At 41.0% G+C, this 23,490-nt stretch overlaps 11 protein-coding genes across 11 annotated transcripts; 4 read left to right on the top strand and 7 right to left on the bottom strand.

The window, feature by feature from the left end:
* Nucleotides 1–2,259: 2,259 nt before the first annotated feature.
* On the bottom strand, nt 2,260–5,096 carry LOC145712277 (uncharacterized). Its single transcript, XM_081789968.1, has 5 exons — nt 4,849–5,096; nt 3,990–4,092; nt 3,009–3,282; nt 2,842–2,966; nt 2,260–2,761 (listed from the first exon to the last, which is right to left on the bottom strand). The coding sequence occupies exons 1-5, from the start codon at nt 4,878–4,880 to the stop codon at nt 2,615–2,617; spliced, it is 681 nt and encodes a 226-aa protein (XP_081646094.1). The 5' UTR covers nt 4,881–5,096; the 3' UTR covers nt 2,260–2,614.
* Nucleotides 5,097–5,530: 434 nt separating this feature from the next.
* On the top strand, nt 5,531–6,750 carry LOC145712315 (uncharacterized). The gene is made up of 4 exons (XM_081789999.1): nt 5,531–6,043; nt 6,091–6,311; nt 6,361–6,548; nt 6,592–6,750. Exons 1-4 carry the CDS (start codon nt 5,730–5,732, stop codon nt 6,748–6,750), a joined length of 882 nt encoding a protein of 293 aa, XP_081646125.1. The 5' UTR covers nt 5,531–5,729.
* On the bottom strand, nt 6,747–7,347 carry LOC145712161 (uncharacterized). Its single transcript, XM_081789851.1, has 2 exons — nt 6,990–7,347; nt 6,747–6,947 (listed from the first exon to the last, which is right to left on the bottom strand). Exons 1-2 carry the CDS (start codon nt 7,323–7,325, stop codon nt 6,783–6,785), a joined length of 501 nt encoding a protein of 166 aa, XP_081645977.1. The 5' UTR covers nt 7,326–7,347; the 3' UTR covers nt 6,747–6,782.
* Nucleotides 7,348–7,582: 235 nt separating this feature from the next.
* Nucleotides 7,583–9,462, top strand: LOC145712313 (G protein-activated inward rectifier potassium channel 4-like). Its single transcript, XM_081789998.1, has 8 exons — nt 7,583–7,957; nt 8,101–8,223; nt 8,283–8,412; nt 8,461–8,603; nt 8,645–8,830; nt 8,893–9,063; nt 9,112–9,197; nt 9,237–9,462. Exons 1-8 carry the CDS (start codon nt 7,781–7,783, stop codon nt 9,382–9,384), a joined length of 1,164 nt encoding a protein of 387 aa, XP_081646124.1. The 5' UTR covers nt 7,583–7,780; the 3' UTR covers nt 9,385–9,462.
* A 797-nt stretch (nt 9,463–10,259) lies between these two features.
* Nucleotides 10,260–11,929, bottom strand: LOC145695491 (N-acetyllactosaminide beta-1,3-N-acetylglucosaminyltransferase 4-like). The gene is made up of 2 exons (XM_081772474.1): nt 11,821–11,929; nt 10,260–11,775 (listed from the first exon to the last, which is right to left on the bottom strand). The coding sequence occupies exons 1-2, from the start codon at nt 11,890–11,892 to the stop codon at nt 10,294–10,296; spliced, it is 1,554 nt and encodes a 517-aa protein (XP_081628600.1). The 5' UTR covers nt 11,893–11,929; the 3' UTR covers nt 10,260–10,293.
* Nucleotides 11,930–12,141: 212 nt separating this feature from the next.
* LOC145695490 (N-acetyllactosaminide beta-1,3-N-acetylglucosaminyltransferase 4-like) lies at nt 12,142–13,905 on the top strand. The gene is made up of 2 exons (XM_081772473.1): nt 12,142–12,279; nt 12,323–13,905. The coding sequence occupies exons 1-2, from the start codon at nt 12,208–12,210 to the stop codon at nt 13,826–13,828; spliced, it is 1,578 nt and encodes a 525-aa protein (XP_081628599.1). The 5' UTR covers nt 12,142–12,207; the 3' UTR covers nt 13,829–13,905.
* A 36-nt stretch (nt 13,906–13,941) lies between these two features.
* LOC145695505 (uncharacterized) lies at nt 13,942–14,877 on the bottom strand. The gene is made up of 3 exons (XM_081772491.1): nt 14,676–14,877; nt 14,380–14,635; nt 13,942–14,337 (listed from the first exon to the last, which is right to left on the bottom strand). The coding sequence occupies exons 1-3, from the start codon at nt 14,827–14,829 to the stop codon at nt 13,998–14,000; spliced, it is 750 nt and encodes a 249-aa protein (XP_081628617.1). The 5' UTR covers nt 14,830–14,877; the 3' UTR covers nt 13,942–13,997.
* A 26-nt stretch (nt 14,878–14,903) lies between these two features.
* On the bottom strand, nt 14,904–17,036 carry LOC145695487 (uncharacterized). Its single transcript, XM_081772468.1, has 5 exons — nt 16,886–17,036; nt 15,544–16,812; nt 15,418–15,502; nt 15,202–15,380; nt 14,904–15,151 (listed from the first exon to the last, which is right to left on the bottom strand). Exons 1-5 carry the CDS (start codon nt 16,995–16,997, stop codon nt 15,021–15,023), a joined length of 1,776 nt encoding a protein of 591 aa, XP_081628594.1. The 5' UTR covers nt 16,998–17,036; the 3' UTR covers nt 14,904–15,020.
* A 57-nt stretch (nt 17,037–17,093) lies between these two features.
* Nucleotides 17,094–19,619, bottom strand: LOC145695486 (E3 UFM1-protein ligase 1-like). The gene is made up of 6 exons (XM_081772467.1): nt 19,557–19,619; nt 18,859–19,480; nt 18,146–18,819; nt 17,564–18,104; nt 17,400–17,522; nt 17,094–17,361 (listed from the first exon to the last, which is right to left on the bottom strand). The coding sequence occupies exons 1-6, from the start codon at nt 19,611–19,613 to the stop codon at nt 17,111–17,113; spliced, it is 2,268 nt and encodes a 755-aa protein (XP_081628593.1). The 5' UTR covers nt 19,614–19,619; the 3' UTR covers nt 17,094–17,110.
* A 42-nt stretch (nt 19,620–19,661) lies between these two features.
* On the bottom strand, nt 19,662–23,457 carry LOC145703521 (uncharacterized). The gene is made up of 7 exons (XM_081780887.1): nt 23,351–23,457; nt 23,089–23,305; nt 22,328–22,552; nt 21,982–22,286; nt 21,808–21,939; nt 19,958–20,038; nt 19,662–19,910 (listed from the first exon to the last, which is right to left on the bottom strand). Exons 1-7 carry the CDS (start codon nt 23,447–23,449, stop codon nt 19,665–19,667), a joined length of 1,305 nt encoding a protein of 434 aa, XP_081637013.1. The 5' UTR covers nt 23,450–23,457; the 3' UTR covers nt 19,662–19,664.
* On the top strand, nt 20,472–21,611 carry LOC145710940 (uncharacterized). The gene is made up of 5 exons (XM_081788652.1): nt 20,472–20,662; nt 20,768–20,996; nt 21,058–21,150; nt 21,349–21,454; nt 21,499–21,611. The coding sequence occupies exons 1-4, from the start codon at nt 20,487–20,489 to the stop codon at nt 21,412–21,414; spliced, it is 564 nt and encodes a 187-aa protein (XP_081644778.1). The 5' UTR covers nt 20,472–20,486; the 3' UTR covers nt 21,415–21,454; nt 21,499–21,611.
* Nucleotides 23,458–23,490: the final 33 nt, after the last annotated feature.

Below are 23,490 nucleotides of genomic sequence, written 5' to 3'. Positions count from 1 at the left end.
AAAACAAAACGATTATTGAAAAACTTGATCTTTCAAAAAATGAATACTCATCTCAAAGAAAAACCTTCGAAAATGCCATCAATGCAAAGAAAAAGTTAAATAAAAATGGAAAAATACCAGATAGAGGCGAGAATCTTTTAACGACTGTGAATAATGAAGATATTCATGCTAGTGAATTCGTTTTCCTTTTTATTATCAGCCTTGCGATGTCGGGTTTCTCACAAGTGAAGTTTGTCTAAGAGTAAAAAACATTGAAAAAGAATGCTTTCCAAGATAGAATCGAAATCAGCACCATGCTCAGGATTTAAGAATCAGAGAGAACATTGTACAAAAGATCAATTGAGGTTGATAGGAGCTTGGCATAGTGACATATCCACTCTTACGGATGAATTTAAAAGCGACCTGAAAACTCGTTGCTTTGAATACCAAGCTTTGCAAGAAGAACTGGGAAAGATTATTTTCCATTTATGCCAAGAAGAGGCACGCCTTCTTAAACTCAATAAACAACGAGGAAAAGGCTTTAACAAAATCACAATATTCCAAAACATGGATGATCGGAAGATGGAGAAAATAAAAAAAGACATGATTTCGTTTGAAAGAAAAAAGAATGAGATTATCCAACAGTTCAGAAAGAGGCAAGAACAAAAAGGTCAGCTCATAAAAATAAAACCGAAATTTCATGAAAATGGTTAGGGAGCCCCAGTTGCGAATGCAGAGTATGCAGCTTCGAATATGACAATGATCAACGTCGTCAATCGGTTATCACGAAATGTTTCCATACTTTTTGCTTGTCCTGTCTTAGTAGAGAAGATCTTAAGACCTGTCCGATGTGCAGAGTTCCATTCGAAGAAAGCGACGTTGTAAAACTAGTATAAGGAAAATGGTTCGCCATTTCAAATGGCCCATTTGTCACACTAGACTCATTAGTAAAGTGGTTAATTTGTTTCCTTATTTTATACAGTGAAACCCTAACTTAAGGCCCCTTTTTGGATGACAGTAGATTTAAAAAGGAGCCTTAAGTTGGGTGATTCTTCGATTTAGTTGGATGACACTTAAGGAGGGGTCGACGAGAAAAATTTTTTCGTTTTTTCAAAATTTTGATTATATTTTTGGATTCCTCAATAAAAAAGGAGCATTTTTGGTCTCCAGCTTTTTGGGCATTGATAAGCTTTTTTTAACAAAATTTTCGATTTTGTGTCTGGATTCCGAGATTTTACGAAAGTTAAAAGTTGGTTATATCACCCAAAAATAATCCTTATCAAATTTTTATGTGCTAGATATTGTTTCTTGATGATTTTTTAATCATTATCAGTAAAAAATTCTGAGTCTCCGCGATTTTGGTAAAATTCCCTATGAAAAATGAGCAAAACTGACGATTTTTAGGCAAATCGGATATTTTTAATCAACAGTAAAAAAATTTTCACGATAAGCATCCCTTTTTTCATTGTCGCCGCTGTATTTTCAAGGGTTTAAACTTACTTTTAAAAGTATTTGATGAAGAAAAAAAAATCCCGTTTTTGAGAATTTTTGGTCAGGAGACACCCCCACTTTGACCTAAATTTTACAAAATTTTTTGGAAAAAATTTTTTTTTCATTTTCGCCGCTGTATTTTTCAGACCCTTTTCTTTCCACGTAAAAAGTCAGAATTTGCCTATCTAAGCAGGTTTTTCCGCATTTTTGGTCACAGAAATCCCGATTCTCGTCGACCTCCCCCTTAAACACAACAGATTTGGGAGAATCTGTAGATTCCAAAAATATAAGATTCATATACTGACTGTGTGTATAAGCGAAATTACGATCACCCCTGAAAAAATTCTCGTCGACCCTCCCCCCTTAAACGACCTTCCTGCTAACCTTCACTCTTGCAAAGCCTAGAAAAAAAAGACTTATCAGTGATTTCCTCTACTGTCTGCTTTATTAATATGTTTGATATTTTTTCCTTAATTCAATTATGCTTCTGTTTATGGATTTCGGAAACCAGCTATACTACACGCAACAAATCAAGTAATTAAGATCGATATTTATTTGTATCTGAAAAAAATTATAATTTAATATGAAAAACCTTTAAAAACTCAATCAATCCAACGAAAAAAGCGAATAAACATGAAAAATTTCATAAAAAAAACATTCTAACCGGCTTGAGAGTAGATCCCAAATGCCATTTGAATAACATTATAACATATTCATTGAATAACTTGGAGATTGAAATATCATTGAGAGATTTGGCTAGAACTCTTTTGAATTTTATCCGTTATATTTATTATCATACTGTCTCACAGATCAAGATCAATAACGGGTGAAAGCGAGTTTAGACTGGTTGATTGAATATAGAACTATCTGAAGTCTTCTTAGAGAGATTGAGCGGGAATCATGAGCGAATTCTAGTGAAGAAAGGAGAAGTGCGTCTAAAGAATCTTTCATCAGAAAATTGTATTTTCGAAATAATAATTATTTCCACTTTATCGTTTTTGAAAAATGATAAAGAAGCGATAACGCACTCCTCTTTTTTAATTTTACATTGATACCGCGTAATTATGGTCGATTACGCAGGAGGAAAAGAATCGGAAGAAATTAATTAGCGATGTTGAGCAGTAAAGATGGTTGTTTTAGGCTTTTAGGGGGTGTCGACAAGATATTCTTCGAGATTCTTGCAGCCCTGTTTCACATGAGCGCGGATGCGATTGCGCAACTCGTCGATCTCGATTTGAAGCTTGCGTTTTGTGTTCATGTGCTCGCTCATTTTTTCGTTCAGCATTTTTACCTGAAACAAAAATTGAAGTCCCATAATAAGGATTTTTTAAATTTAAAGTGAAACAGTAATTCTCTTTAATTTCTATTTACCTCTTCTTCCAAGATATTTATCCGTTCTATTTTCCTCTTTCTACACTTGGTCGCTGCGATTCGATTTCTTTCTCGTTTTCTTTCAACTTTTTCTTCCTCTTGTTTCTCCAAATCGACCGGGACAACTACTGAAATCAACAACGACTTTCAGAGCAAAATGATCTTACTTGGTAGATTTGTGTTTCGATCCTGAACAACGGCGAATGTCGTCATCATTGGAATAGCATTTTGGCTGCTTGAAGACAAATGCTGGTCGGTTTGGTTTATAACTTGCGTTTCGTTTCCAGAATTCATCGCGACGGGCGGACTCGTGCTCAAGTTGATCGTCTCTTGCTCAGAAACCGAATCGGGGTCTTGCTTGATCGTTGCTGCTTGACGCTGGGTGGAATCGCTGCTCAGATCGTTGAGGTTTGAAGTGAGAATTCGATCCAAATCGGGCGTCTATAAATTTACTCATGTGATGGCAATTAACTCGGGTTCTTTCAGATGGCACGAAACTCGATATATAGATCTTTCATTATGGAATTAATGAATAATTATTTTCTGAATAATATGCAACTTTCTTTGAACATGGAAGCAATCAATATTAACCCATTCTAGCGTGAATGCCAGAAACAATCCCGTTTTCGGTCTGGGCCTGGCAACCTGTGTAAAAAAACTGTGTCAGGGTCTAAAGAGCTAAAAGGAGAAGCCGCGTTGCTTTTCATCTTAGCTCTGACTCAGGTTTTTTACACAGGTTGCCAGGCCCAGACAGAAAATGGGATTGTTTTTGACTTTCATGCTCGAATGGGTTAATATTGATTGCTTTCATTTTCAAAGAAAAAACAACGCGTGTTGAGTCAAGACTCAATAGTAAGCTCCATTCAGATAAAAAAAGTTGTTTCCTGCTCAACCCCACTTACAATACAAATTGATAATTACTCGAGCCACTCGAAAGAAAGATATGAAATTAATAACGGACTTGATCTCTCGCGTTTCCACCAATTCCTCAATTCCCTCGATAATTTAAAGCCACTAGATGACTAGGAAGATGACTAGGCGATAACCCGAGGGCTGCGGCAACATTTGACCGCTACAAATGGCGAAAAGGGATGATTAGGACCGCCCGTATCGTAAACAAGGACGCAAGAAATTGGAACTTGACTGACCTGGAGAGCTTTTTTCAAATCGGGCGTAGAAAGCGTCGCGGAAGTCGTGTTCGTTCGAATTCCCAAGTTGAAACCGGGCGGGCGCTTTTCTTTTATCCGCTCACTAGAATTGGGCTTATCAAAAAAATACTACCTAGGGATTGAAAGATGATTTTAAAAAAAATTTCGCGGGCTCGGAAATCGTCAAAAAACTTCTTGACTAGTTTTGAAGAGCTCTTCGAGACGAGTCGAATGATATATAAAACTCCAGATAGTTTTAAGATTTTCCGCCAAAAAAAGTGATAAGAAGGTGTCTTATCAAAAATTTTCTGACCGGCGCCGTTTTTGTTCTAGAAAAGCTGAGGTGATGCTTGACCCCGGAAAATGATCCTCATGGTCTGGTCTATTCCGGCAAAAAATTTCAGGTCGTCATCACATATCCTGCTGTGCTTATCAGCGAAAAATCAAAAAATAGTGCATTTTGTTGTCGCTGCACGTTCCTAGTTTCCGGCCCATTTACAGTCCCATTTTCTTTGGAAAATGAAATTTAACGATAAACTCGGCTGGGTAAATGATGACGAGCTGAAATTTTTTGCCGGAATAGAACAGCTCATGAGGATCATTTTCCGGGGTCAAGCATCACCTCAGCTTTTCTAGAACAAAAACGGCGCCGGTCAGAAAATTTTTGATAAGACACCTTCTTATCACTTTTTTTGGCGGAAAATCTTAAAACTATCTGGAGTTTTATATATCATTCGACTCGTCTCGACGAGCTCTTCAAAACTAGACAAGAAGTTTTTTGACGATTTCCAGGCCCGCGAAATTTTTTTTGAAATCATCAAACTATTCAACGGTTAAATTAATTGATCATTGAACTTACGTAAAAACTTTCTTCTGAACTGGGGCCTGCATTAATTCCTTCTTTTTCTCCCAATTTCTCCGAAGTTTGAATTCCAAAGATTCCCAAGTTTTAGTTCTTTTCCGGCAAGTTTTCGGCTTCTTTATCTCTCTTTTTCCTTGTTTCTTTTTTTTCAGACGGCTTCGATCCCAGACAGAAGAAAAAAGGGCAAAAACAGGAAAAATTACTCGTCGGAGTGGCTTCTTTGGATGAATTGGCGATTCATTCGGGCGTGGGCGGCACTGCTCCGAGCAGCGCCAGAAATCAAACGAGCATGATTCATACGAACTCAGGACATTTTTGGGCTTGTTCACGGTTTATGATGATTTACGATTTAGGAAATAGAGACGATTCATAATAATAACATCTGATTTAGGTTTTATGATACCGCGAGGGTCAAAGGTAATGAAGCGACTACCGGTATTCTAGGAAATAAGGTGAGGCTCGTGCAAACACTCTTCAACTAGCTTTTTTCTACGATAAATTATTTATTTAATAAATTATTAATTATTTTTTTTAACCAAAAACAGCCCGAAAATTGTCCTAAACGCTTCAGCTCTGAATAGTGTGATGCAAAAAATAGTCGGTAATTCATGGAAAATCGACCATCTTGAGCCAATTTTTTGGAAGTAAATAACTAACTGTTTAGTAAGGTAAATCTGGGCTTTCACTTCTTGATAGTGGTTAGACCAGTCCCCTGATATATTGGTTGGTATTGTCTCTAAGAAGAAAAGATCCGTCAAAGCCTATGATCTTTCCGGCGTTCGTTTTGTACCTTTGAGTTGACCTTCTCCCGAGACTCGTAAAAATCATCTTCCAAGTGAAAATTCATCTTTTTCCCCTTCCTCTTTTCGCAATAAACAATGTTTTCCACAAGACAAAAGTACCTCCTAGCCTTTTCTTCGTTATGGATTTCTACGAGCATCTACGTCCTCTTCTTCCTCGAATCCGAGATCATGCAAGACATGCGAGGCTACATCAGCGCGCTTACTGAAGACTTGCACGCGCAGATGCAGCTGGACGAAAGAGAAAAGGATGAAAAGAGGGAGAGAGAAATGAAGATGAAGATGAGGGCGCTGGTTGAAAGATACGAGACAGAGTTGGACATTATCTTCAGAATTTTGGGGGATCCGACGAACAAGGATTCTTCGAGGATTTTTCAAAACTACCCGAAAGAGTAAGTCCTCTTTTATTCTTTTTTACGTGCTTTTATCATGATTCTAGTGCGCTGGAAAAGCTGTGGAAATTCTGCAACAAGAAAAAGAGCGATTTTATAACAAAAGACAATTTGATCATTTGCGGAAATTACTTCATGAAGATTTTGGAAAACAAAGTACCGATCAATATCGCTTTGATTTCGGACAAGTTCTGGCCGTATGTGGATAAAAACATGAACGACCAACTATCGAAGCACGAGTTTTTGCATTTTGTCGCGGGAGTTTCAGGTTTGAGGGGAATTCGTTTGAAGAAAAGGCGCTAGAATGCAATTTTAAGGCGCCTGTGGAAGAACTGTTTTGACCAATTTGGACGGAAATTTCAACAGAATCCTCGAAGAAAAAGAATTTGAGAAGTTCTGGGAGCTTTTCGCCGTCAATTTTAAAGAAATCATGTGGCGCGATGGAGTGATTGAAATGCTCAAGCGGATTGAAAATACAGTCACTTATCCGGTTGATGGTTTCAAGGTAAGAAAATGTCCTGAGAAGGGATGGTGAAGCATCATTTTAGATGGCGCAAATCGTCGCTAGAATTCTCGCCGAAGCAACAGAAATTGAAAATGCCTCGCAAATTTGGAAAGAAGAACTCAAGAAGCAAACCTTGAAAGAGACAAACGAATGGCTTGGTGCTCCGACCAACCTTTTTGCTGCTGACTTTGATGAAAATTAAAATTGTAATCTTTTTATTGATAATTTTTTTAATTACAAATGGAAGAGAGCAAGGGAACTGACAAGAGCAAAAAGAGCCCCGGTGACAGATGCGGCGGAACTCGTCGAGGCAATGACGGCAAGTCCAGTTGTTCCAAGAGGAACGGCATTTTCCATCTTTTGGGTGATGCCAGCGGCTTCGCAAGCGTCGTCGAATTCCTTTAAATGCTCATTTGAACGAAGTTAATACTGATATCTTACCTTCGTTTTATCGTTAAGCTCTTTCTCATCGATAGCTTTCCACTGGTCGAACGTTTCCCAGTCGACATGGCTATAAACATCGCAGTTGGAAGCTTTGGTGAAATCGCAAGTTCTGTCCACATTCGTCGTCTTTCTCACAAAACCGTCTTGCTTGGCCAAGTAAGTCGTCCAAATCTCATCATCAAGCTCGTTCCACTTGTCGACGTCTTTGCCATGGACTTTGAAGTGAAGAATTTCAGTAGTCAAGCCATTTTTCTTCAATTCGGCTGCGTCTCCGTTCGTGCCTCTCGTATTGGCGGCGAGAGCGGAAGAAGCGAAAAGAAAGGAAAGTTTCATTTTTGAGATTTGTGGGAGTGAAAAGAACTCGAAGCAGATTAAATAGCAACTGGTGTTTGAAGAACGCCTCGTTTTTTATTGACTCAGAATCTTCTTTTGAGGTTTTTCTTCAAGCAGTGAATATGCGTTACTATGACAAAGTGACACGAATAAGTGTAATGTTAGATACTGTCATCGACAAAAATGACCCTTGAATCGAACGAATACGGTTGACATTGGTGAAGGTCAAAAAGAAAATCGTTTCAGAATGCAGCGCACTAATCATCAACCCTTTCTTTTTTCGCGATCATTAGACAGCGACCTTGAGATAAATGGAACGACAGTAATGCACAATCGTTTTCAATCGGCGCCTAGTCCGACCATTTTAAGATTCAATATTTTATGGCAAGAGATTAACCGCATAGAAGTCATTTTAAGCAGTATTGGCAGGCCACGAGCAATAAAATACGAGGAGAATGGGTAGAACTCCGACAGTTTCCAAGAGAATGTCCAAGCGACCAAGATTCATGACGAAAAGTGGCGAGTGCAATATCCGCCACGATGCAAAAGAGAAAACGAAGCGGTTTTTGCAGGACTTTTTCACGACTCTAGTCGACCTGAAATGGACCTATTCTCTTGGAGTTTTTCTCAGGTAAGGCAAAAATCAACGAAACTCTCTAGTATCCTCAGTTTTTATGCAATCACGTGGCTGCTTTTCTCCGGAGTTTACTGGGTCATTGCTCATTTTCGCGGAGATCTGCTTTTTTATAAAGCAGTGAAAGAAATTCGATCAAAGGTTATTTTTTACAACGAAACTGGGGAGCCGCAAATAATGCCAGATCATGAAGTTACAAATGCGCTGGAAATGTTTCCTCTTGAAGGGCTTTTGTCGCTTGGCATTGGCAAACGAAATGCGGAGGTGATCGGGACTGGGTTTTGGGTTCTTTTTTGAAATCAAGGAAGAGAATTTGAAAAACCCAAGCAGTTGCCAAGCGCCATTCTTTGTGTTTCGTCGGAGTTCGAAGCTATTTGACTGCTTTTCTCTTCTTTCTCGAAACAGAAACGACCGTCGGCTACGGCCGGAGAAACATACAGTCTAACTGCCCAGGTACAGTATCAACACAGTGCTTCAAAGACTCGTAATCTCAATTTCAAGAGGCTGTGCTCGCCCTCGTGATCCAATGCTTGATCGGAACATTTGTGGACGCCGTAATGGTCGGTTGTATTTTCATCAAGCTCTCAAAACCCACAAATCGAACGGACACACTCATCTTTAGCACCGATGCTGTCATTTCTCAAGTAGGCGCGGTTTCCGCTAACATTTGAGAACATGCTTTCAGCGCGATGGAAAATATTGTCTGATGTTTCGGGTGGGAAACTTGCGTAGCTCCTTGATTGTTCAGTGCAGAATTCGGGCTAAGTTCGTGAAAAACAAGCAAACAACAGAGGGCGAATTTATTCCACTTATGCAAACAGACATGAACGTAGGATTCGACACCGGAGCTGACAAACTCTTCCTGGTTACAGTAAGCGATTGATGGGTCATAGGAAACTCCTATGGAAAGTTTTATGGATGACATTTTTTCAGCCGCTAATTGTCTGCCATGAAATCAACGAAAAGTCACCGCTCTGGGAAATGTCAGAAGAAGACATCAACCAGAAGCACTTTGAAATCATCGTCATTTTAGAAGGCATTGTTGAATCAACCGGAATGATCTGTCAAGCGCGCACGAGCTACTTGAACACAGAGACAAAATGGGTAGGAAATAAAATTCATGAATTACTAATCAATTTCAAAAAAAATAAGGGCTTTCGATTCATGCCGATGCTCTTTCAATCGCAGCATCATTTCACTGCTGATCATTCGAACTTTAACTCCACCTACGAAATACGGTAAGTTCCTCCTTCCGACATCAATCTCACTGAAGCTAGAATGCCTGCTGTATCCGCAAGCCTCCGGGAAAAACTGCAAAAAGACCCATTCTACAAAGACCGGAAAAAACTCACGATCAATCGCTACAAAAGCCTTCCCCTTCATCATCAACATCGAAACTCCAAATTTTCAACAATGGAAGAGTAAAAAATTTCTGCCCTTTTCGAACAGTGTTTATATTTTATAGAATTAGAATTGATAGGGAATAAAGGAGCGGAAACTCGATTGAATACTTTTGTTGACTTTGCTAAATTTCTCGCTGATTTTTAAGCTAAGCGATGGGGATCTCCCTCTTCTTCTTTTCTCGCCCGACTCAGTTTTCAGTCTTCTTCTTGAGCTGTTTGAGCTGTTGAGCTGTTTCTCGAGCTTTATTGACAACTTCTTGACTAGGACGCCTTCTGATTGAACTCTTCGCAAGGAGAGTTCGTTGGAGTTTGTGATCAAGGAAGAAGATTCTTCGGCGAAAGAGTTTGGAAGCTTTAAATTGGCGAATTTGTAATCGTTCTGTCCTTCTTCAAAAGCTTCAAAAAAGGTTTCACAATCTTGAAATCAAGGAAGAGTACCTTTGAAAAACTCCCCTGCCCAATTTTTCCCAATAGACTCTCCCAAGTCGCCAATCTCTCCATGTTCATTGACGAAGAGAAAAACGAGAGTGTGAAAACCGAGAGTGTAGCCAAGAAGTTTGGGAGAAATAACAGTCTTGCACTCTCTTACATTTTGAAGAATCCTCATTGGGACTGACTGAGAAATATGATCTGGCGAGCGGTTGAATCGCTGGATTCGAATGTCACGGTATAGCATCGCGTAAAATTGAAAAAGCTCTCTTTCCTCGCTGACTGTCATTTCTGCTCTCGTTTACGATAGACTTGAAGATGGATAGACTTGCAAGTCGATTTTAAAGGAACGCAAATAAAAAGCTTCCGGTATAGAAAAAAACAATGACTTGACCTAGTCTATATTTTTCCATAAACTCTAAACTTCTTCTAGTCTTCTATTGAATACAGCGAAATCTTTGGGCTATATATATATTTACAGGAAATCAAATATTGCGGCAGTTTATGATCGATTTGGCACAGTGAAGTTAACTTCCTTGAATTTCATGAAATTTTCTTCCCAAGCAGTTCTCTCCTCGATTCGTTTTCTTCGTAGTCTTCCTTGAGTCGCTTTCATCTTTAGAGCATCACATTTGAACTTTTCGGAGTTGAGCTCAGCAAAAGCAGATCGCATGAAATCACTGTCAATGACTTTGTGGGTGATGGTCAGGCCCCGGGTCGCGCAGGTGTCGTGGACGGAGAACTGCTCCTGAAGTCCCATGCAAATTGTTTCCGATCGAACCATGTTCTCAGTTTTGCCGATCTTCTCAATCAGCGTCCCAGTAAAAGTATCATCAAATGGCATCACTTTTTCTTCTTCCCTCGCCACTTTCGCCAGGGCTCTCGTGAATTCACCAGTAGTCAAAAATCCGCCTCCCGACATGTAGCGCGGATAAGTCGACTTTGGGTAGATTTGATCTGGAATGAAGTATTTGTCCTTTGGATTTCTGACGGCTGGTGCACCCTCTCCGTGTTTGCAGCCGACTGCCTCGATTGAAGGAGAGAATTTGATTTTGGAGATTTCGTTGATGAGATTTTGGGGCACTACTAGGGTATCGTCATCACCCTGGAAGATGAAATCAGCATTAGAGCATTTTTCCTCCATAAAAGCCCAGAATGCCTTGAATTTGTAGGGCATGACAAATTGATTCTCCACAAAGTCAGCGACCAGCAAGTCGTCATGTTCTTTCATCTCTTCCTCCAGATCTTCGTCACCTTTCAGGCCGATGATGAAGACGACTTTGATCTGGAATCCAAGTTGCTTCCAAAGATCAGGATTGAGCCAAGTGTCGCGAATGGATTGTCGAAAATCGGCGGCGCCAGGCATTGACTTGATTCCAAAAAGAATGGTTTCTCCTGATTCGCTGGAATTGTCGAAGTTGCAAGTTGATGGAGAGTGTAGCGTCGAAAAATTGAGCGAAGGGTTGAATTCCAGTAGCTTGTTGATGTGCGAAAATTGAGCATTGTAAATGCATCTTCCATCCGGTCGGCGAAACCGCTGTCCTCTCAATTCTTTATAATTTCGTTCCAGAAGGTCGATGTTAATCATGAACTCTTCTTTCAACGGATCATCGCATTCTTCCAAGCTCATCATCCAGGAATGCTGGTCACTTGTACTTGCGCCTGTTTTGGGACCGACTCGAAGCTCAAATCCTCCATTTTCTCGCGTTATTCCGATGCATTCATCGGTTATTTTGCACTGTTCTTTTGCTTCCTCGAGACTTTTTACGCGGTCAATTGTACGACCAAAGATTTTGGTATTCGGAATAAGCTTCCAATCGGTATCGTTGCTCATCTGGTCTATTCGACTTGTAAGCTCATTCGCAGAAGAGTGTAGATTTTCCACTTTCTCGGCCACTTCATCGTAAGTTGCTGCTTCATAAAAGACTGCTTTCTTGAAGTATCGAGCGTCAAAACATCTTGATTTGCCAGAAATAGTGAGCAACTTATTTAAAAATTTTAATGAATATCAAGGTCTTCATAAACTTACAAAAGGCAGGCAGCAGATAATTCCAAGAAGGCAAATCTTCATCGTTGTCTCTTTTCTCAGATTCCAAGTCATTGTTTTTTATCAATTTTGGCGTTGTACAATTTTTTAGGTCGAAGGAAGCTCCTTTATAGGCAGCAAAGGTCAACCAGGTGTTCCAAAGGCGGTAAATTGATCTTGATTGCAACAGTCAGATAATCAGGTGCATAACTCTTATCAAATCTGTGCGAGGTAGATAATACGGGTAGATTTCGTTGCTATAGTTAGCGCCTTTGGAACATCTGGTTGACTCGGACTCCCTATATAAGAGCAAAACGCTTCATTCCAACATAAAAACTCAATAATACTTTCCTTCACCAAAAAAATATAAAACAAAAATAGCTAAAAAGAATGATTTGGAATCTGGGAAAAGAGACAACGATGAAGATAGGCCTTCTTGGAATCATCTGCTGCTTGCCTATTGTAAGTATTTGAAGACTCAATTTTCTCGAAATTTTAAATTCAGTTAGTCGTTATTTCCGGCAAATCGATTTCGCCTGATGTTCGATACTTGGCTTTCAAAGAAGAAGTTTTTTATGAAGGAGAAAAAGACGATGAAGAATATGTGCTCAAAGAAGTGGAAAGTCTTCAATCTTCCCTCGATGAGCTAACAAGTCGAATTGACCACTTTCTGCTTGAAACAATGAACAACGATCCTGATTGGAAATTTTTTCCGAATACTTACATTTCTGGTCGTAAAATAAACCACACGAAAAGTCTCGAAGAAGCAAAGAAACAGTGCAAAAAAACCGATGACTGCGTTGGAATAACGCGAGAAAATGGAGACTTCGAGCTTCGTGTCGGTCCCAAAACAGATGCCGGTACTAGTGGGCAACATTCGTGGATACTAAACTTGGAGAAATGCAATGATCCGCTGAAAGAAGAGTTCATGATTAACATTGACATTCTAGAGCGGAATTATAAAGACTTGAGAGGTCAGCGATTTCGGCGACCGGATGGAAGATGCATTTACAATGGCCAATTTTCACATGTCAACAAGCTACTGGAATACAACCCTTCACTGAAATTTACGACGCTTCACTCTCCATCAACTTGCAATTTCGACAATTCCAGCGAATCAGGAGAATCCATCCTCTTCGGAATCAAGTCAATGCCTGGCGCCGCCGATTTCCGACAATCCATTCGCGACACTTGGCTCAATCCAGATCTTTGGAAGCAACTTGGATTCCAGATCAAAGTCGTCTTCATCATTGGCCTGAAAAGTGACGAAGATCTGACAGAAGAAATGAGAGAACATGATGATCTCTTGATTTCGGACTTTGTGGAGAATCAATATGTTATGCCTTACAAATTCTTGGCTTTGTGGCGTTTCATGGAAGATAAATGCTTTACCGCTGATTTCGTTTTTATGGGCGATGACGATACCTTGGTAGTGCCTCAAAATCTCATCAACGAAATCTCCAAAATCAAATCCTCCCCTTCAATCGAAGCAATTGGATGCAAAAAAGAGGCTGAGCCAGTTTGCAGAAATCCGAAGATAAAGTACTTCATTCCAAAACAAGTCTATGGAAAGCCAAAATGGCCGCGCTACATGTCCGGTGGTGGATTTTTAACGACTGGTGAGTTTACAAGAGCTGTGGCGAAAGCGGCGAGAGAGGAGAAGCTGGTGATACCGCTTGATGATACCTGGACTGGGATGCTGATTGAGAAGATCGGCAAAGGTCAGAACATGGCGCGATCGGAAGGAATTTGCATGGGACTCATGGAGAACTTTTCCGTCCACGACACCTGCGCGACCCGGGGCTTGGCCATCACCCACAAAGTCATCGACAGCGATTTCATGCGATCTGCTTTTGCCGACCTCATTTCCGAAAATTTCAAATGCGATGCTCAAAATATGAAAACCATTCAAACAAAAGTTCGAAAAATGCGAAATGAGAAGCAAACTGTTTGGAAAGAAAACTTCCTGAATTTCAAAACACTCAATTTCACTGTGCCCAATTTATCATGAACTGCCTTTCTCCATTACAGTGTTTTATTGTATATAATCCATTCTTCTTCTCCCTGCAAATATATTTATTGCTTTGAAACAAAACAAATTAATTTTCGGAAAAAGGGTCGGTTTTTTATTCTCTGCGTTTTCAATTATTGGAACTAGTAGAAAAGAAGATTCAAAAGAGCTAGTCAGAATCTGAAGAATCTGAAGAATCAGGCAGTTGAGCGATGAAATTGAAGCATTGTGACTTGTAAAGGGAGTGACGATTTTTGCCCTTGAGAAATTCCACTTCTCCGTTTACATCGAGAGTGAGACAGTTGAAGCCGCGAGCAGGGTGGTTCAACGGCAGGGTTTCTTCTGCAGCGCCTGGTGGGCTCGTGAAGAATCGACGGTAGAGCTGGTTGAAGCCGGATACGAACATTTCGGGTCCGACGATGTCGTACAGGCCGATTTGACTGATGAGGAAGGCGACGGCGATGGATCCGAAGGGCTCAAGCTTGGCAAGGGATAAATCCGCGGGGGAGCTAAATTACTTTTTAAAACTTAAAAGCAAAGATGAAGCGTACTTGAATTTGTAAAGAACATGTTTGAGTCCGTGAACTTGCAATTGTTTCACAACCCAGGGAGGTAGTTTCTTGAAGAAGTGATTTTCCGTGCAGTGATTTGTCCCAGGTGACTCTTTCTTCGTCAAAAGCCCCTTGTAACTGGCAGGGGTTTTGTTGTCAAAATGGTTTTCAATCACGTGATCATCTTTAGCCATTTCGAGCTTAATTTCTAAGTCGATTGTTGCTTTTCCCGCCAGTCGGACTGTATCTTTGCATTCTGATGGATTTTGAAAGAAGAAGAAATTGACAAAAGTTACCTTGAAATATAGTCTTGGATCGGCAGCCCAGCTCTGAGCGAATCAACTCTACCATTTTTTCTTTCTCTGTTTCTCCAAGAAGTTGTTCAGGATTCTTGTTCGCCACGTGGAATTGGTCTTCATCGTCATCCTCCTCTTCGCTGTCCTTTTCCATTTTGACGACGAAAGGTTCATCCTTTGCTTCAAGAAGATTGGCAAAATTCATCTGAAATTCACAGTTATTTTGACTTAGAATAAATAAAACTATAATTCTGAAAAGAAAGACTTGAAGCAAAAACGCAATTTTGAAAGTGAAAGGGTTGAAGAAGTAAGAAAAGAAAAAAGGCAAAACGGAAAAAGGATTTTTTATCTGCAAAATGTCAAACAGTTTGATTTTTGGTTGGCTCTTAAATTCACCCACTGGTTTTTATCAAGCCCGTATTTTCGCACTCTCTCTTCGAGCTCCTGATCCAACGGCGCTACGATCGCGTGTGAGCCTATAAAAATAGCTTATCAAATAAGCTGCTTGATTAAAAAAGACATTTACCGGCGTGGTCGGGAATCCCAGGGTCAGAAAGAATTCTGCAAACGATGAAAATGCGCAGAAACGGGAGGGAAGTTCCAAGGCGGTCAACGATTTCCTCGTCGAGCTCTTCTCTGTCGCGGATTGCATCGTGGATGCCCATCACGTGATCTGACAAAGCTTTTGCCCCTTGCAAGGAGTACCTGAATCGGTCAGGATTTCTAGAGACAGGGAAATTACCTGTAGTCAGTTTTGATCATGTGGCTCATGAGAGTTTCAATAACACCATTTGCAAGAATATGCATTGCATCCAATTGCAAATCGCCTGAAAAATAGCTGTTTCTTTGAAAGAAGACTGATTCTTACTGGAATAGTTTTTGCAACTTCTAACAACCAAACAGGAAATTTGCTCGTTGACTTCAACAAACCACTCTGAATGCTGCGGCTTCGCGCTTTTCCAATACTTTGCTTTTGGAAAATGCTCGTCAAGCAGCTCTTGCATCGTATCTGTCACCCAGGAGGAGTATTTTCGAATATTTTCCTGCTTCTCGCTTGCCAGAGTCTTTTGAAGCTCGGCGTATTTTTTCAAAACTGTCGAGGCATAGAGAAGTTCTCCAGGGCGCTCTTTTCGTTCTTTCTCAGCTTTGTCATGAGCCAGTTCGATCCATTTCCAGCAACTGTCCAGTTCTCTTGAGATTCTTTTGATTTCGACGAAAAGAATTCGGAAAAAGCGCTCCAAATCTCCGTTTTCAAACGCGATCGACATTTTATCACAAATCAACGAAGCCAAGTCCAGAACCGACTCGGTCATCATCAATCCTTGCGAAGGATCTCGCTCGAGGATGAATTCTAGCGTCTTTACCAGCTCGATGAAGCTCGTAACGAAAGTTGAGCTTGGCGCGAAGGACTCTCGATCGAGCGAACTGAATAATTCCGCGCGTTTTCGATGAAAAAGCGACATTTTCTGATCGTATTCGTTTCGCTCTTGAATCGCAGCGAGCAAGTCGACAATTTCCATGGGCAAATTCGTCTTTTGTCTGAAAACAGGGACTTCCAAGTTGATGTCTTCAAGCCCCTTCTTCACTTTTTCCAAGAGAACATCGATGAATCGGCCGCTTTGGCCGCGAACTTCGAGGGATATTCTCTGCTTTCTCGGCTCTTCGCCTGGAACAGACTTCGCAGCAACATTTTCGTTCGAATAAAAAATGACGATTGCCAGGTCACGAGCGTGAACGAGCGATTCTAGCACGGGCTCCCAGTTTTTCTCCGCCGTTTCGCTTTCGAGCACTTCGACGAGTTGCTCCATCAGAGTCACATGGAGATTCTCTGCGAGAACTTCCGAAATTCTACTCGAGTCCCAAGGACTCAAGTTTCCATTATCATCTTTCAGTTCCACTTCGGTTGCTTGATTCCGCTCAAAGATCAACTTGCTCAAGTTCTTCAAACAATCTTTGTCCAGATCTTCTACTTCCTCGACTTTCGTCGTTCTTGTCAATCGGAGAGTAATAAATTCGTCCACTGTTTTAAAGAAGATTTTCCAAAGCGGAGCTGCTGCTTTTTCCAGCCGCGCAAGATCATTTGGCGACTCCAGGGATTGAATCGAATTCAGCCAGCTCGTGACCAGTTTTCTGACTTCTGAGCTCTAAGATGAAAAATGAGGATTCATGATAACATTCCCTCGTTCATAAGAAATCAGATTTCACCCTGCCTGTGTATTTCTGACCGACTTTTGCGCCCTGCTCATTTTTGTCAAGCTCAACGAGTTGTTGAAATGCCCGGATTCCTCTCGACAGGTCTTTCAAAACTTCAAATTTCGACATCTACAAGGATTTTTCACGGTTTATTACTGAAAAATGAGCGTGATTGAGAAAGAAATGAACTTGCAAACATAAGTTTAACAGAAAACGAAATGGAAACTGTTCCCGGGACGGACTCAATTAGCATCAGTTGTGTAGTCAAAACTCTTCAGCTTCTCGATAAACGGAGTAGTGTCGATTTCTTCGCCACGGAGATTCTTGACAACGATTTCTTGTGCTTCGTTTATCACCTCGACTTGTTCTTTCTGGAGTAACGCAGCCATTTGTTCAGTGATGAGAGGAACGAACTTGCCGGAGAAATGAATGAGGAAAGCTGACGATTGAGCGTGCATCAACGATACGGCCAGATGAAGAGTAGTCGGTAGGTCTAAATAAATAAGAAACTTGACTTTGGTAACTTCAAACCTGGAGCTGTCTCAAGAGCCTTTCTCATGTCTTCGACATGCGCCTTCTTCACCGTTTCCTGTCGCTTATTGCCTGCCTTGATCATCATTCCCGCTCCGTAGTCACATGCATCTGCGACTTTAGCTAGAGACGTTTTAGATGAGTTTAATTTTATCGGAAATTACCAAAAATTTCTTGGACAGTTTTAGCATCATTAAGTGCCTTGAGCGATTCAAACGCAGCTGGGTCGACTCTATCTGCATCTTCTACGCTTTTCAGGATCTTTTGTCGCATAGCAGGAGTCAGGGTGGTCTCCTGGCTATCGGAAGATAACGCAAAGACGGCATTGACCAGGTCCATACCGACTGTCTTGAAGAGATATTTCGAGAGCTGAGTTGGCCCGGTTTGATCAGTTGCACCTTCGTCGACTTCTTTGAAGAGATGAACCAGGCCTTTTTCGAAGAGCTGTAGTTTGCAGAAGCAATTGTTGATGTATTCTTCTTGCTCTTTTCGAGTCTTTTTTCGCTGGCCTTTCGCGTCATTCTGCGCTTGCTGCTTGGAAGTGAAGATGTTTGCAGCCTGGGTTTGGTATCGCTCGGCGAGTTTGGGGGAAATGATGTCGATTAGATCTTGAAGCGCTTCTTCTTCCATGATTTCGTACTTTTCTTCCTTTTGAAGGAACTCTTTGATCTCATCCTCCGTCAGTGCTCCCGTATCACCCTCTTTCTAGGAAAAAATGAAAACTGAGAAGATCTCGATCAGTTTACCTTTTGGACGATGCTTTCCTGGGCTTCCTTTTTCTTCTGTTTCTTATTCTTCCCTTTGGTCTTCACTTCTCTTGCGCCTCGGCCGCCTGCAGCTCCGCCTTTTTCTTTTCCCGAAGAAACTTCTGCCTTCGCTATCGATGGGGATTTCTTGTCGACTTTGACAAAATCATCTTCAGTGATGATCGTGACGATCTTTTTGGAAGCAGCTTTTTCCGCCCGTTCGTCTACAGCCGGATAGAACATCGCCGCGCATTCTTCTAGCGCCTGATCGTCCATCATCCACGTTGAGCCGAAAATCTTCGCATCGTTGATGAGAGAAGAGGAGCTGGAAGCACTTCGAAGGACGTACTCAACATCTTTTTCGCTAAAAGCTTCTGGAAAGATGCTGAAAAGATCGACCAAATGCGTTTGTTGAATATTCTGCTCAAGCTCGGTCTTGGTTCTTTCGATAAAACCAAGAGACATGAAATGAGTGTCTGTTTTAATGAAGTCTGGAAAGTTCTCCTTCATCCAACGATTTGCTTCTTTGTCACTGGTAGTGTCTATTCCGTGTTTTAGCTCATCGAGTTTGATGTAGCCGTAGGACTCTATCTTCATCTTGATGGCTTTGGTTTGTTCTTCGAGATAAATCGATGGGAAGAAGCAAGCGATGTGGCCTCGGTTCAGATATTTTCCTGAAAAATTTGTTCGGATGTTCGGAAGCTTTTGTTTACCTTTTATACGCTTAGTTTTGATCAAGTCATCGACGATTTTGTCAACAATAGTTTCGTCAATGAACTTGTACTTCGCATAAAAATGCTTCATGTGCAACGGCTTCGTTGCAGCAGACAAGTACGCTCTAACAGTAACTGATGTTCGCCGAATATAAGCTTCCGTGTAGAATCCTGTTTTCTGGTTATTGATCATGGCTGCGCATCGACTGGGAACATGCTCAATCAAGAACTCGCCAGAAAGATCGAATTCCTGGCTCACTTTCGCGATGGAAACGAAGCCAGAAACGTTCGTCATTGCGAAGACCTCACCAGCAATAAAGTCGAGATATTCTTGAGTGATGAAGTTTCCAAGATAGAAAATGAGCTTTTTCTCTTCCTTGATTGCAGCGAGCGCCTCTTCCACGTGATCGTAGTTGACACCTACTTCGTCCGCCAGATCGCCGATCGTACTTCGCCCGCCCGCGTTAACCAGGGCATCGAACACTTCCGATCGCAGTTTCTGATGTGTCAAATAAAACTTTCCGTTGGATGAGTGGATCAGCTCAACGAGATTCATTTCCTTCAGCTTCATGATGATTTCGATGCAGTTTCGATCGCTAAGGCGCTGGGAAGTATCTTCTTCCTTTCAGCGGTTCAAATACGGTCCAAAAAACCTTTTTTATCTATTCCAAGCCGATTAATAACAGTACGAACCGAGCCTGAGCCGCCGCCAGCTGCTTCTGAAGCGCCTCAATTTCTGCCCACATTGCATCCATTCTAAAAGGAAAAGTTCAGAAGCTTCTCTTCTTTTTTCGTGAATTCAGAATTCACTCGATGGGCAATCGAGGTGTAGAATTAGGCTTGTCAAATTCAGAAAACATTTTCCCATTCCACCGTTCATTCGTTTTGTAATTCCTTCTCAGCGGCGCTCTTCGTTCTTCTAGGGCCAGTTCTTTTTCTTGTTTTCTGTTTTCAAAGAACGTCTTGATTTTGCTCCACTCTTTTGGATTCTTTGCCTCGTAGATGTCCTGTTCTAACTCAAGGTCGGATACGGCGACGATGAAATATTCATTCTACGGTTGCATTTTTAATCAAATGCGTTAGAATTAATCCAATCTACCTCCATGTAAGGCGGGTAGAGTTTCGGCATTCGCTCACTTCCGCGCTGCTCCATGGCTTGTCTTTGGTTAAAAAGCCCAGTCTGAAGGACAAGCGTTATTGTTGGTAAAACGAGACGCACTTGAATTGAGAGGCCCTTTTAAATCAGAGTAGTTATGCAAGGTTAACCTTTTAATTATTCCCAAATTAATAAAATCTTGCAACATCAGGAAGACCAAGCTCTTATAGTAACAACAAAAATCAATACGACGTTCAGTTTTTTCTTCCATTTGCCGGAGCTACAGGTTATCGATTTTCATATCATCTTCATTATATATTTTGAAGCAGATAACGAATTCTGTCTCATCGAAAATGGGCTACAACGTAACAATATTCTTCGAAATTAACAGAGAAGTATGATTGCTCAAAAAATCCATCAAAGATGAATTGGTAGAGGGGCGCTCGAGCTCCGGACACGTCGTCGGGGCGTGGAGAGTTCTTTACTGACTACCTTCTTACTGTCTGTTTAGGAGAAATCGTTTGGATTGAGGATGAGCGATAAAGAGATAATTTTCATCGCCGCACCGCTTGGTTTACTCACAGTAGCGCTGATAATTGCAACGTACTGTATCACAAAGAGAAAAGTAGGAGAATCAAGAATTGGAGAAAAATGGAGCGATGAGGACCCTTTGGTTTTGGGGAAAATGAGCAAGAGTCAAAGCATGAAGTAAGAAATAATGGAATTGCAAAATAAAATGTATTCTGAACCGTCCCAAAAGGCGTTATCGGTTTTGATTAATATTGAGTTTATTTGAGATTGTTTTTATTAAAGATTCACCGCGCCGAAATCACGGAGCTATTACGATCAGTTTCTCACGAGCGAGGAAGTAGAGGCTTTCAAGCAAAAGATGAAGGAGAAAGAAGCAGCAGACGCGTCTGACAAATGTGATTCTAGCGACAACACGGAGATCGATGAGAGCTGTGTCACAGAAAAGTCCACACTTCTGCCTACTTCAGCGAGCATTCACGATCCTATATCAACAATGCTCGGCAATTCGGAGGTGAATTTTAATTGAAAACCTGCTCGACCGTGAAATAATTAAAATAAAAATATAATTCTAGCCCTTTCAAGCTGACCACACAATGAATTGGAACCTACGAAGGGAACTTTCCATTCTTCAGTCGGAGCTTGAAGACACGGAAGAGAACAGTAGTGTAAGCAACAGTACATCCCCCGCTGAGTTATTTAAACCCAAATCAAAAAGCCGCGCAAATTGAATTGGAACGGGCAATAAAATCGCAACTCGCGATTTTCGCAGGCTCCTGTCGCCTTGAATTCCAAATGAATGGGCACTAAGTGTCACTCGAGAAAGTGACAGTAATTGGTCTTTACTGACATTCGCCTGCTTTTAGGAAGAACACCCGGCAAAGCCAAAGGGGTTAATAAAACAGACGCAGGGGCCATATGAAAGACTTTGACAATCACAACCGCCAAAACCGCGAAAAACGGACGCAACAGGTTTGCATACAGATCTCTCTGTTAATTATTAAATATCCTTAAAGAATCGGCAGACCGAGAAACCGCCGTGATTATTGCCGATGAAAGGATTAAAATCGACATCAGCGCAAATGGTGCAAATTATTGAAAATTGCCTTGATCCCAAATAAACCTATATCTATCGAAATCAAGGAAGCATCATTAATATTTTAAGACTCAAAACAAGCTTTAGCATCTGAACTTATTGAATAATTATAAACAATTCCTTGCAAGCACTGGCAAGCCGCCAGATTGCAACTCTCATTAGGCGGTGTGATAAGTTACCCTCGCTGCTTCTTGTTTAATTAAAGGCGTAATAAAGTTAGCGAGATTACCTGAGATAATGCATATTGGACGCCAGCCTTGAACTCTTTTTCCAACTGTTGGTATCGCGCTGCCCAGTCTTTTCTGTCAGAAACGAGGGTTTCTAGAGCTTGGTGGAGATCTGTTGCTTCTGCATTCCATTGCTAAAAGAGGGATTGAGACACTAGCTCCTGAAAAAACATTACCTTAAAAGTTTCACTAGCATCGTTAAAAAGTCCATTAATCTCGCCCTCCAAGCTTCCAAATTCTAAATCCAGCGATTTCAATTGCTCGATAAACTCTTCAAACTCAATCTGCGGATTGCTACAGAGCTCTTCATAATTAACATAAGGGTCGATATAAAAATGATCATCTTTTGTCACTTCTTCTTCAGAAATTGTCTTGGCGATTCCACAAGCGCCAAGATCTTTGAGCTTTTCATTCTCGAGGATATTTCCAATGATTCTGACAGACGCGTAAACTTGCTTTGCTTCGCATGATTGAAGATTTTCTTATGAAAGATGAATGATTTGTCAAGAAGGAAGGATTTACCGATGTTATGGATAAAAATATTCAAGCAGAGTTTTGCCAAAGTCGAACTGGAGCACAAATCTTTTATCAATAAATCCACGCACGCTTCGACCGCCAGTTGATTTTCTCCATTTTCAACGAGATTTAACAATAAATAAGAGAGACTAGCAGCATCTGGGAAGCAACCATACGTTTCCGACTTCAACAAGAGCTCAATCAATGCTTCAAATGCACCCAGGCGGACTCCTAGGAGAGATTTGAGGTTTGGAAGTAGGGTGGGTCACTTTTTAAACATTTTTCGAGCCGCACTTTCTTTTTGTGCTCATTTGAAAGCTCTCGTCGTGCTGATCATTTTGAGCACCCGAACACCCCTGTGCACTCCCGGGAAAGTACTTTTACAGACTCTAGAAAATCGCGAAAATCGCGAAATTTGGGCCAAATTTGGCTCAATTTTGCTGTATTCGGGCATTCAAAATCTCTGCAGTTTTTTTTCCTGTCATTTCCCGGGGAAGTTTCGGGTACCAAAATGACCGGCTTAACGAGGTCTTTATGATGATACAGTAAAATCACGTGTACAGTAAGGGGCTTCCGGTGTTATTCTAGAAAAACCGGTTTTTCGACAAAATTTTTTTCAAAAATGAGGGATGAAAAAATTTTTTTGGTCAGTTTTCTGTGGAAAGTTCTTTATTGGGGTTAGAACAATCATCTTACAAACAAAAAGCGAAATCGAAAGACCAACCCTGAAAGTGACCCACCCTATTTGGAAGGGATGAATTTGAAACCTTTTGTGATGAGAAAATAGTTCGTCCAGGGCCTCATTTTGTAGCTAAACGGCGAGTGCCTAAAGCGCCACAAGTGGTACGAAATATCGATGAACTGCTTCTTAGTTTCAACTGTTTGAATCAGCTGATCAAGGAGGATCGAGGGAACGGGCTCGCCTTTATTCAGATTTTGATCAATGAAGTCTCCCGTCGTCTGGACTGGATAATCCAATCGAAGCTGAATTTTAATTTCTTTCAACCCCTTTTCTTGCCCTGCTAAAACCTGAAAGGACTTGGAGAAATCTTCGAATGCTGCGAGGGCACTTGCTCGAGGCATTTTAAGGGCCATGCATCGCCTTGAGGCGCGAATGAGATTTGTCATTTTCCGATTTCTGAAATCAAGAAAGAGTTTTTTAGGTTTTC

The sequence above is a fragment of the Oikopleura dioica genome, chromosome 1, assembly GCF_907165135.1.
Source record: "Oikopleura dioica chromosome 1, OKI2018_I68_1.0, whole genome shotgun sequence".
NCBI classification, from domain to species: domain Eukaryota; kingdom Metazoa; phylum Chordata; class Appendicularia; order Copelata; family Oikopleuridae; genus Oikopleura; species Oikopleura dioica.
Note: the sequence above shows the minus strand (reverse complement) of the source record. Positions and strands in the feature narration are given on the sequence as shown.

Coding starts and splice junctions, on each gene's coding strand:
- LOC145695487 (XM_081772468.1), bottom strand. CDS start 16,997: ATGTCGAAATTTGAAGTTTTGAAAGACCTGTCGAGAGGAATCCGGGCA. Junction 16,813..16,885: donor AGTCGGTCAGAAATACACAG/GCAGGGTGAAAT, acceptor CTTAGAGCTCAG/AAGTCAGAAAACTGGTCACG. Junction 15,503..15,543: donor AAGTTGCAAAAACTATTCCA/GTAAGAATCAGT, acceptor GCTATTTTTCAG/GCGATTTGCAATTGGATGCA.
- LOC145703521 (XM_081780887.1), bottom strand. CDS start 23,449: ATGACAAATCTCATTCGCGCCTCAAGGCGATGCATGGCCCTTAAAATG. Junction 22,287..22,327: donor TATTTTTATCCATAACATCG/GTAAATCCTTCC, acceptor ATCTTTCATAAG/AAAATCTTCAATCATGCGAA. Junction 21,940..21,981: donor ATGCTAGTGAAACTTTTAAG/GTAATGTTTTTT, acceptor TCCCTCTTTTAG/CAATGGAATGCAGAAGCAAC.
- LOC145695486 (XM_081772467.1), bottom strand. CDS start 19,613: ATGGATGCAATGTGGGCAGAAATTGAGGCGCTTCAGAAGCAGCTGGCG. Junction 19,481..19,556: donor AGCAGCTGGCGGCGGCTCAG/GCTCGGTTCGTA, acceptor AACCGCTGAAAG/GAAGAAGATACTTCCCAGCG. Junction 18,105..18,145: donor AGGAAAGCATCGTCCAAAAG/GTAAACTGATCG, acceptor ATTTTTTCCTAG/AAAGAGGGTGATACGGGAGC.
- LOC145710940 (XM_081788652.1), top strand. CDS start 20,487: ATGAGCGATAAAGAGATAATTTTCATCGCCGCACCGCTTGGTTTACTC. Junction 20,663..20,767: donor AGCAAGAGTCAAAGCATGAA/GTAAGAAATAAT, acceptor TTTTTATTAAAG/ATTCACCGCGCCGAAATCAC. Junction 20,997..21,057: donor CAATGCTCGGCAATTCGGAG/GTGAATTTTAAT, acceptor ATATAATTCTAG/CCCTTTCAAGCTGACCACAC.
- LOC145712315 (XM_081789999.1), top strand. CDS start 5,730: ATGTTTTCCACAAGACAAAAGTACCTCCTAGCCTTTTCTTCGTTATGG. Junction 6,044..6,090: donor TTTCAAAACTACCCGAAAGA/GTAAGTCCTCTT, acceptor TCATGATTCTAG/TGCGCTGGAAAAGCTGTGGA. Junction 6,312..6,360: donor TTTTGTCGCGGGAGTTTCAG/GTTTGAGGGGAA, acceptor TGCAATTTTAAG/GCGCCTGTGGAAGAACTGTT.
- LOC145695491 (XM_081772474.1), bottom strand. CDS start 11,892: ATGACTTGGAATCTGAGAAAAGAGACAACGATGAAGATTTGCCTTCTT. Junction 11,776..11,820: donor TTATCTGCTGCCTGCCTTTT/GTAAGTTTATGA, acceptor TTTTTAAATAAG/TTGCTCACTATTTCTGGCAA.
- LOC145695505 (XM_081772491.1), bottom strand. CDS start 14,829: ATGGAAAAGGACAGCGAAGAGGAGGATGACGATGAAGACCAATTCCAC. Junction 14,636..14,675: donor ATCCAAGACTATATTTCAAG/GTAACTTTTGTC, acceptor AAAATCCATCAG/AATGCAAAGATACAGTCCGA. Junction 14,338..14,379: donor CATGTTCTTTACAAATTCAA/GTACGCTTCATC, acceptor AAAGTAATTTAG/CTCCCCCGCGGATTTATCCC.
- LOC145712313 (XM_081789998.1), top strand. CDS start 7,781: ATGGGTAGAACTCCGACAGTTTCCAAGAGAATGTCCAAGCGACCAAGA. Junction 7,958..8,100: donor CTCTTGGAGTTTTTCTCAGG/TAAGGCAAAAAT, acceptor ATTCGATCAAAG/GTTATTTTTTACAACGAAAC. Junction 8,831..8,892: donor ACAAACTCTTCCTGGTTACA/GTAAGCGATTGA, acceptor ACATTTTTTCAG/CCGCTAATTGTCTGCCATGA.
- LOC145712161 (XM_081789851.1), bottom strand. CDS start 7,325: ATGAAACTTTCCTTTCTTTTCGCTTCTTCCGCTCTCGCCGCCAATACG. Junction 6,948..6,989: donor AGCTTAACGATAAAACGAAG/GTAAGATATCAG, acceptor GAGCATTTAAAG/GAATTCGACGACGCTTGCGA.
- LOC145712277 (XM_081789968.1), bottom strand. CDS start 4,880: ATGCAGGCCCCAGTTCAGAAGAAAGTTTTTAC. Junction 2,967..3,008: donor TCGAAACACAAATCTACCAA/GTAAGATCATTT, acceptor TGATTTCAGTAG/TTGTCCCGGTCGATTTGGAG. Junction 2,762..2,841: donor TAAATATCTTGGAAGAAGAG/GTAAATAGAAAT, acceptor TTTTTGTTTCAG/GTAAAAATGCTGAACGAAAA.
- LOC145695490 (XM_081772473.1), top strand. CDS start 12,208: ATGATTTGGAATCTGGGAAAAGAGACAACGATGAAGATAGGCCTTCTT. Junction 12,280..12,322: donor TCATCTGCTGCTTGCCTATT/GTAAGTATTTGA, acceptor TTTTAAATTCAG/TTAGTCGTTATTTCCGGCAA.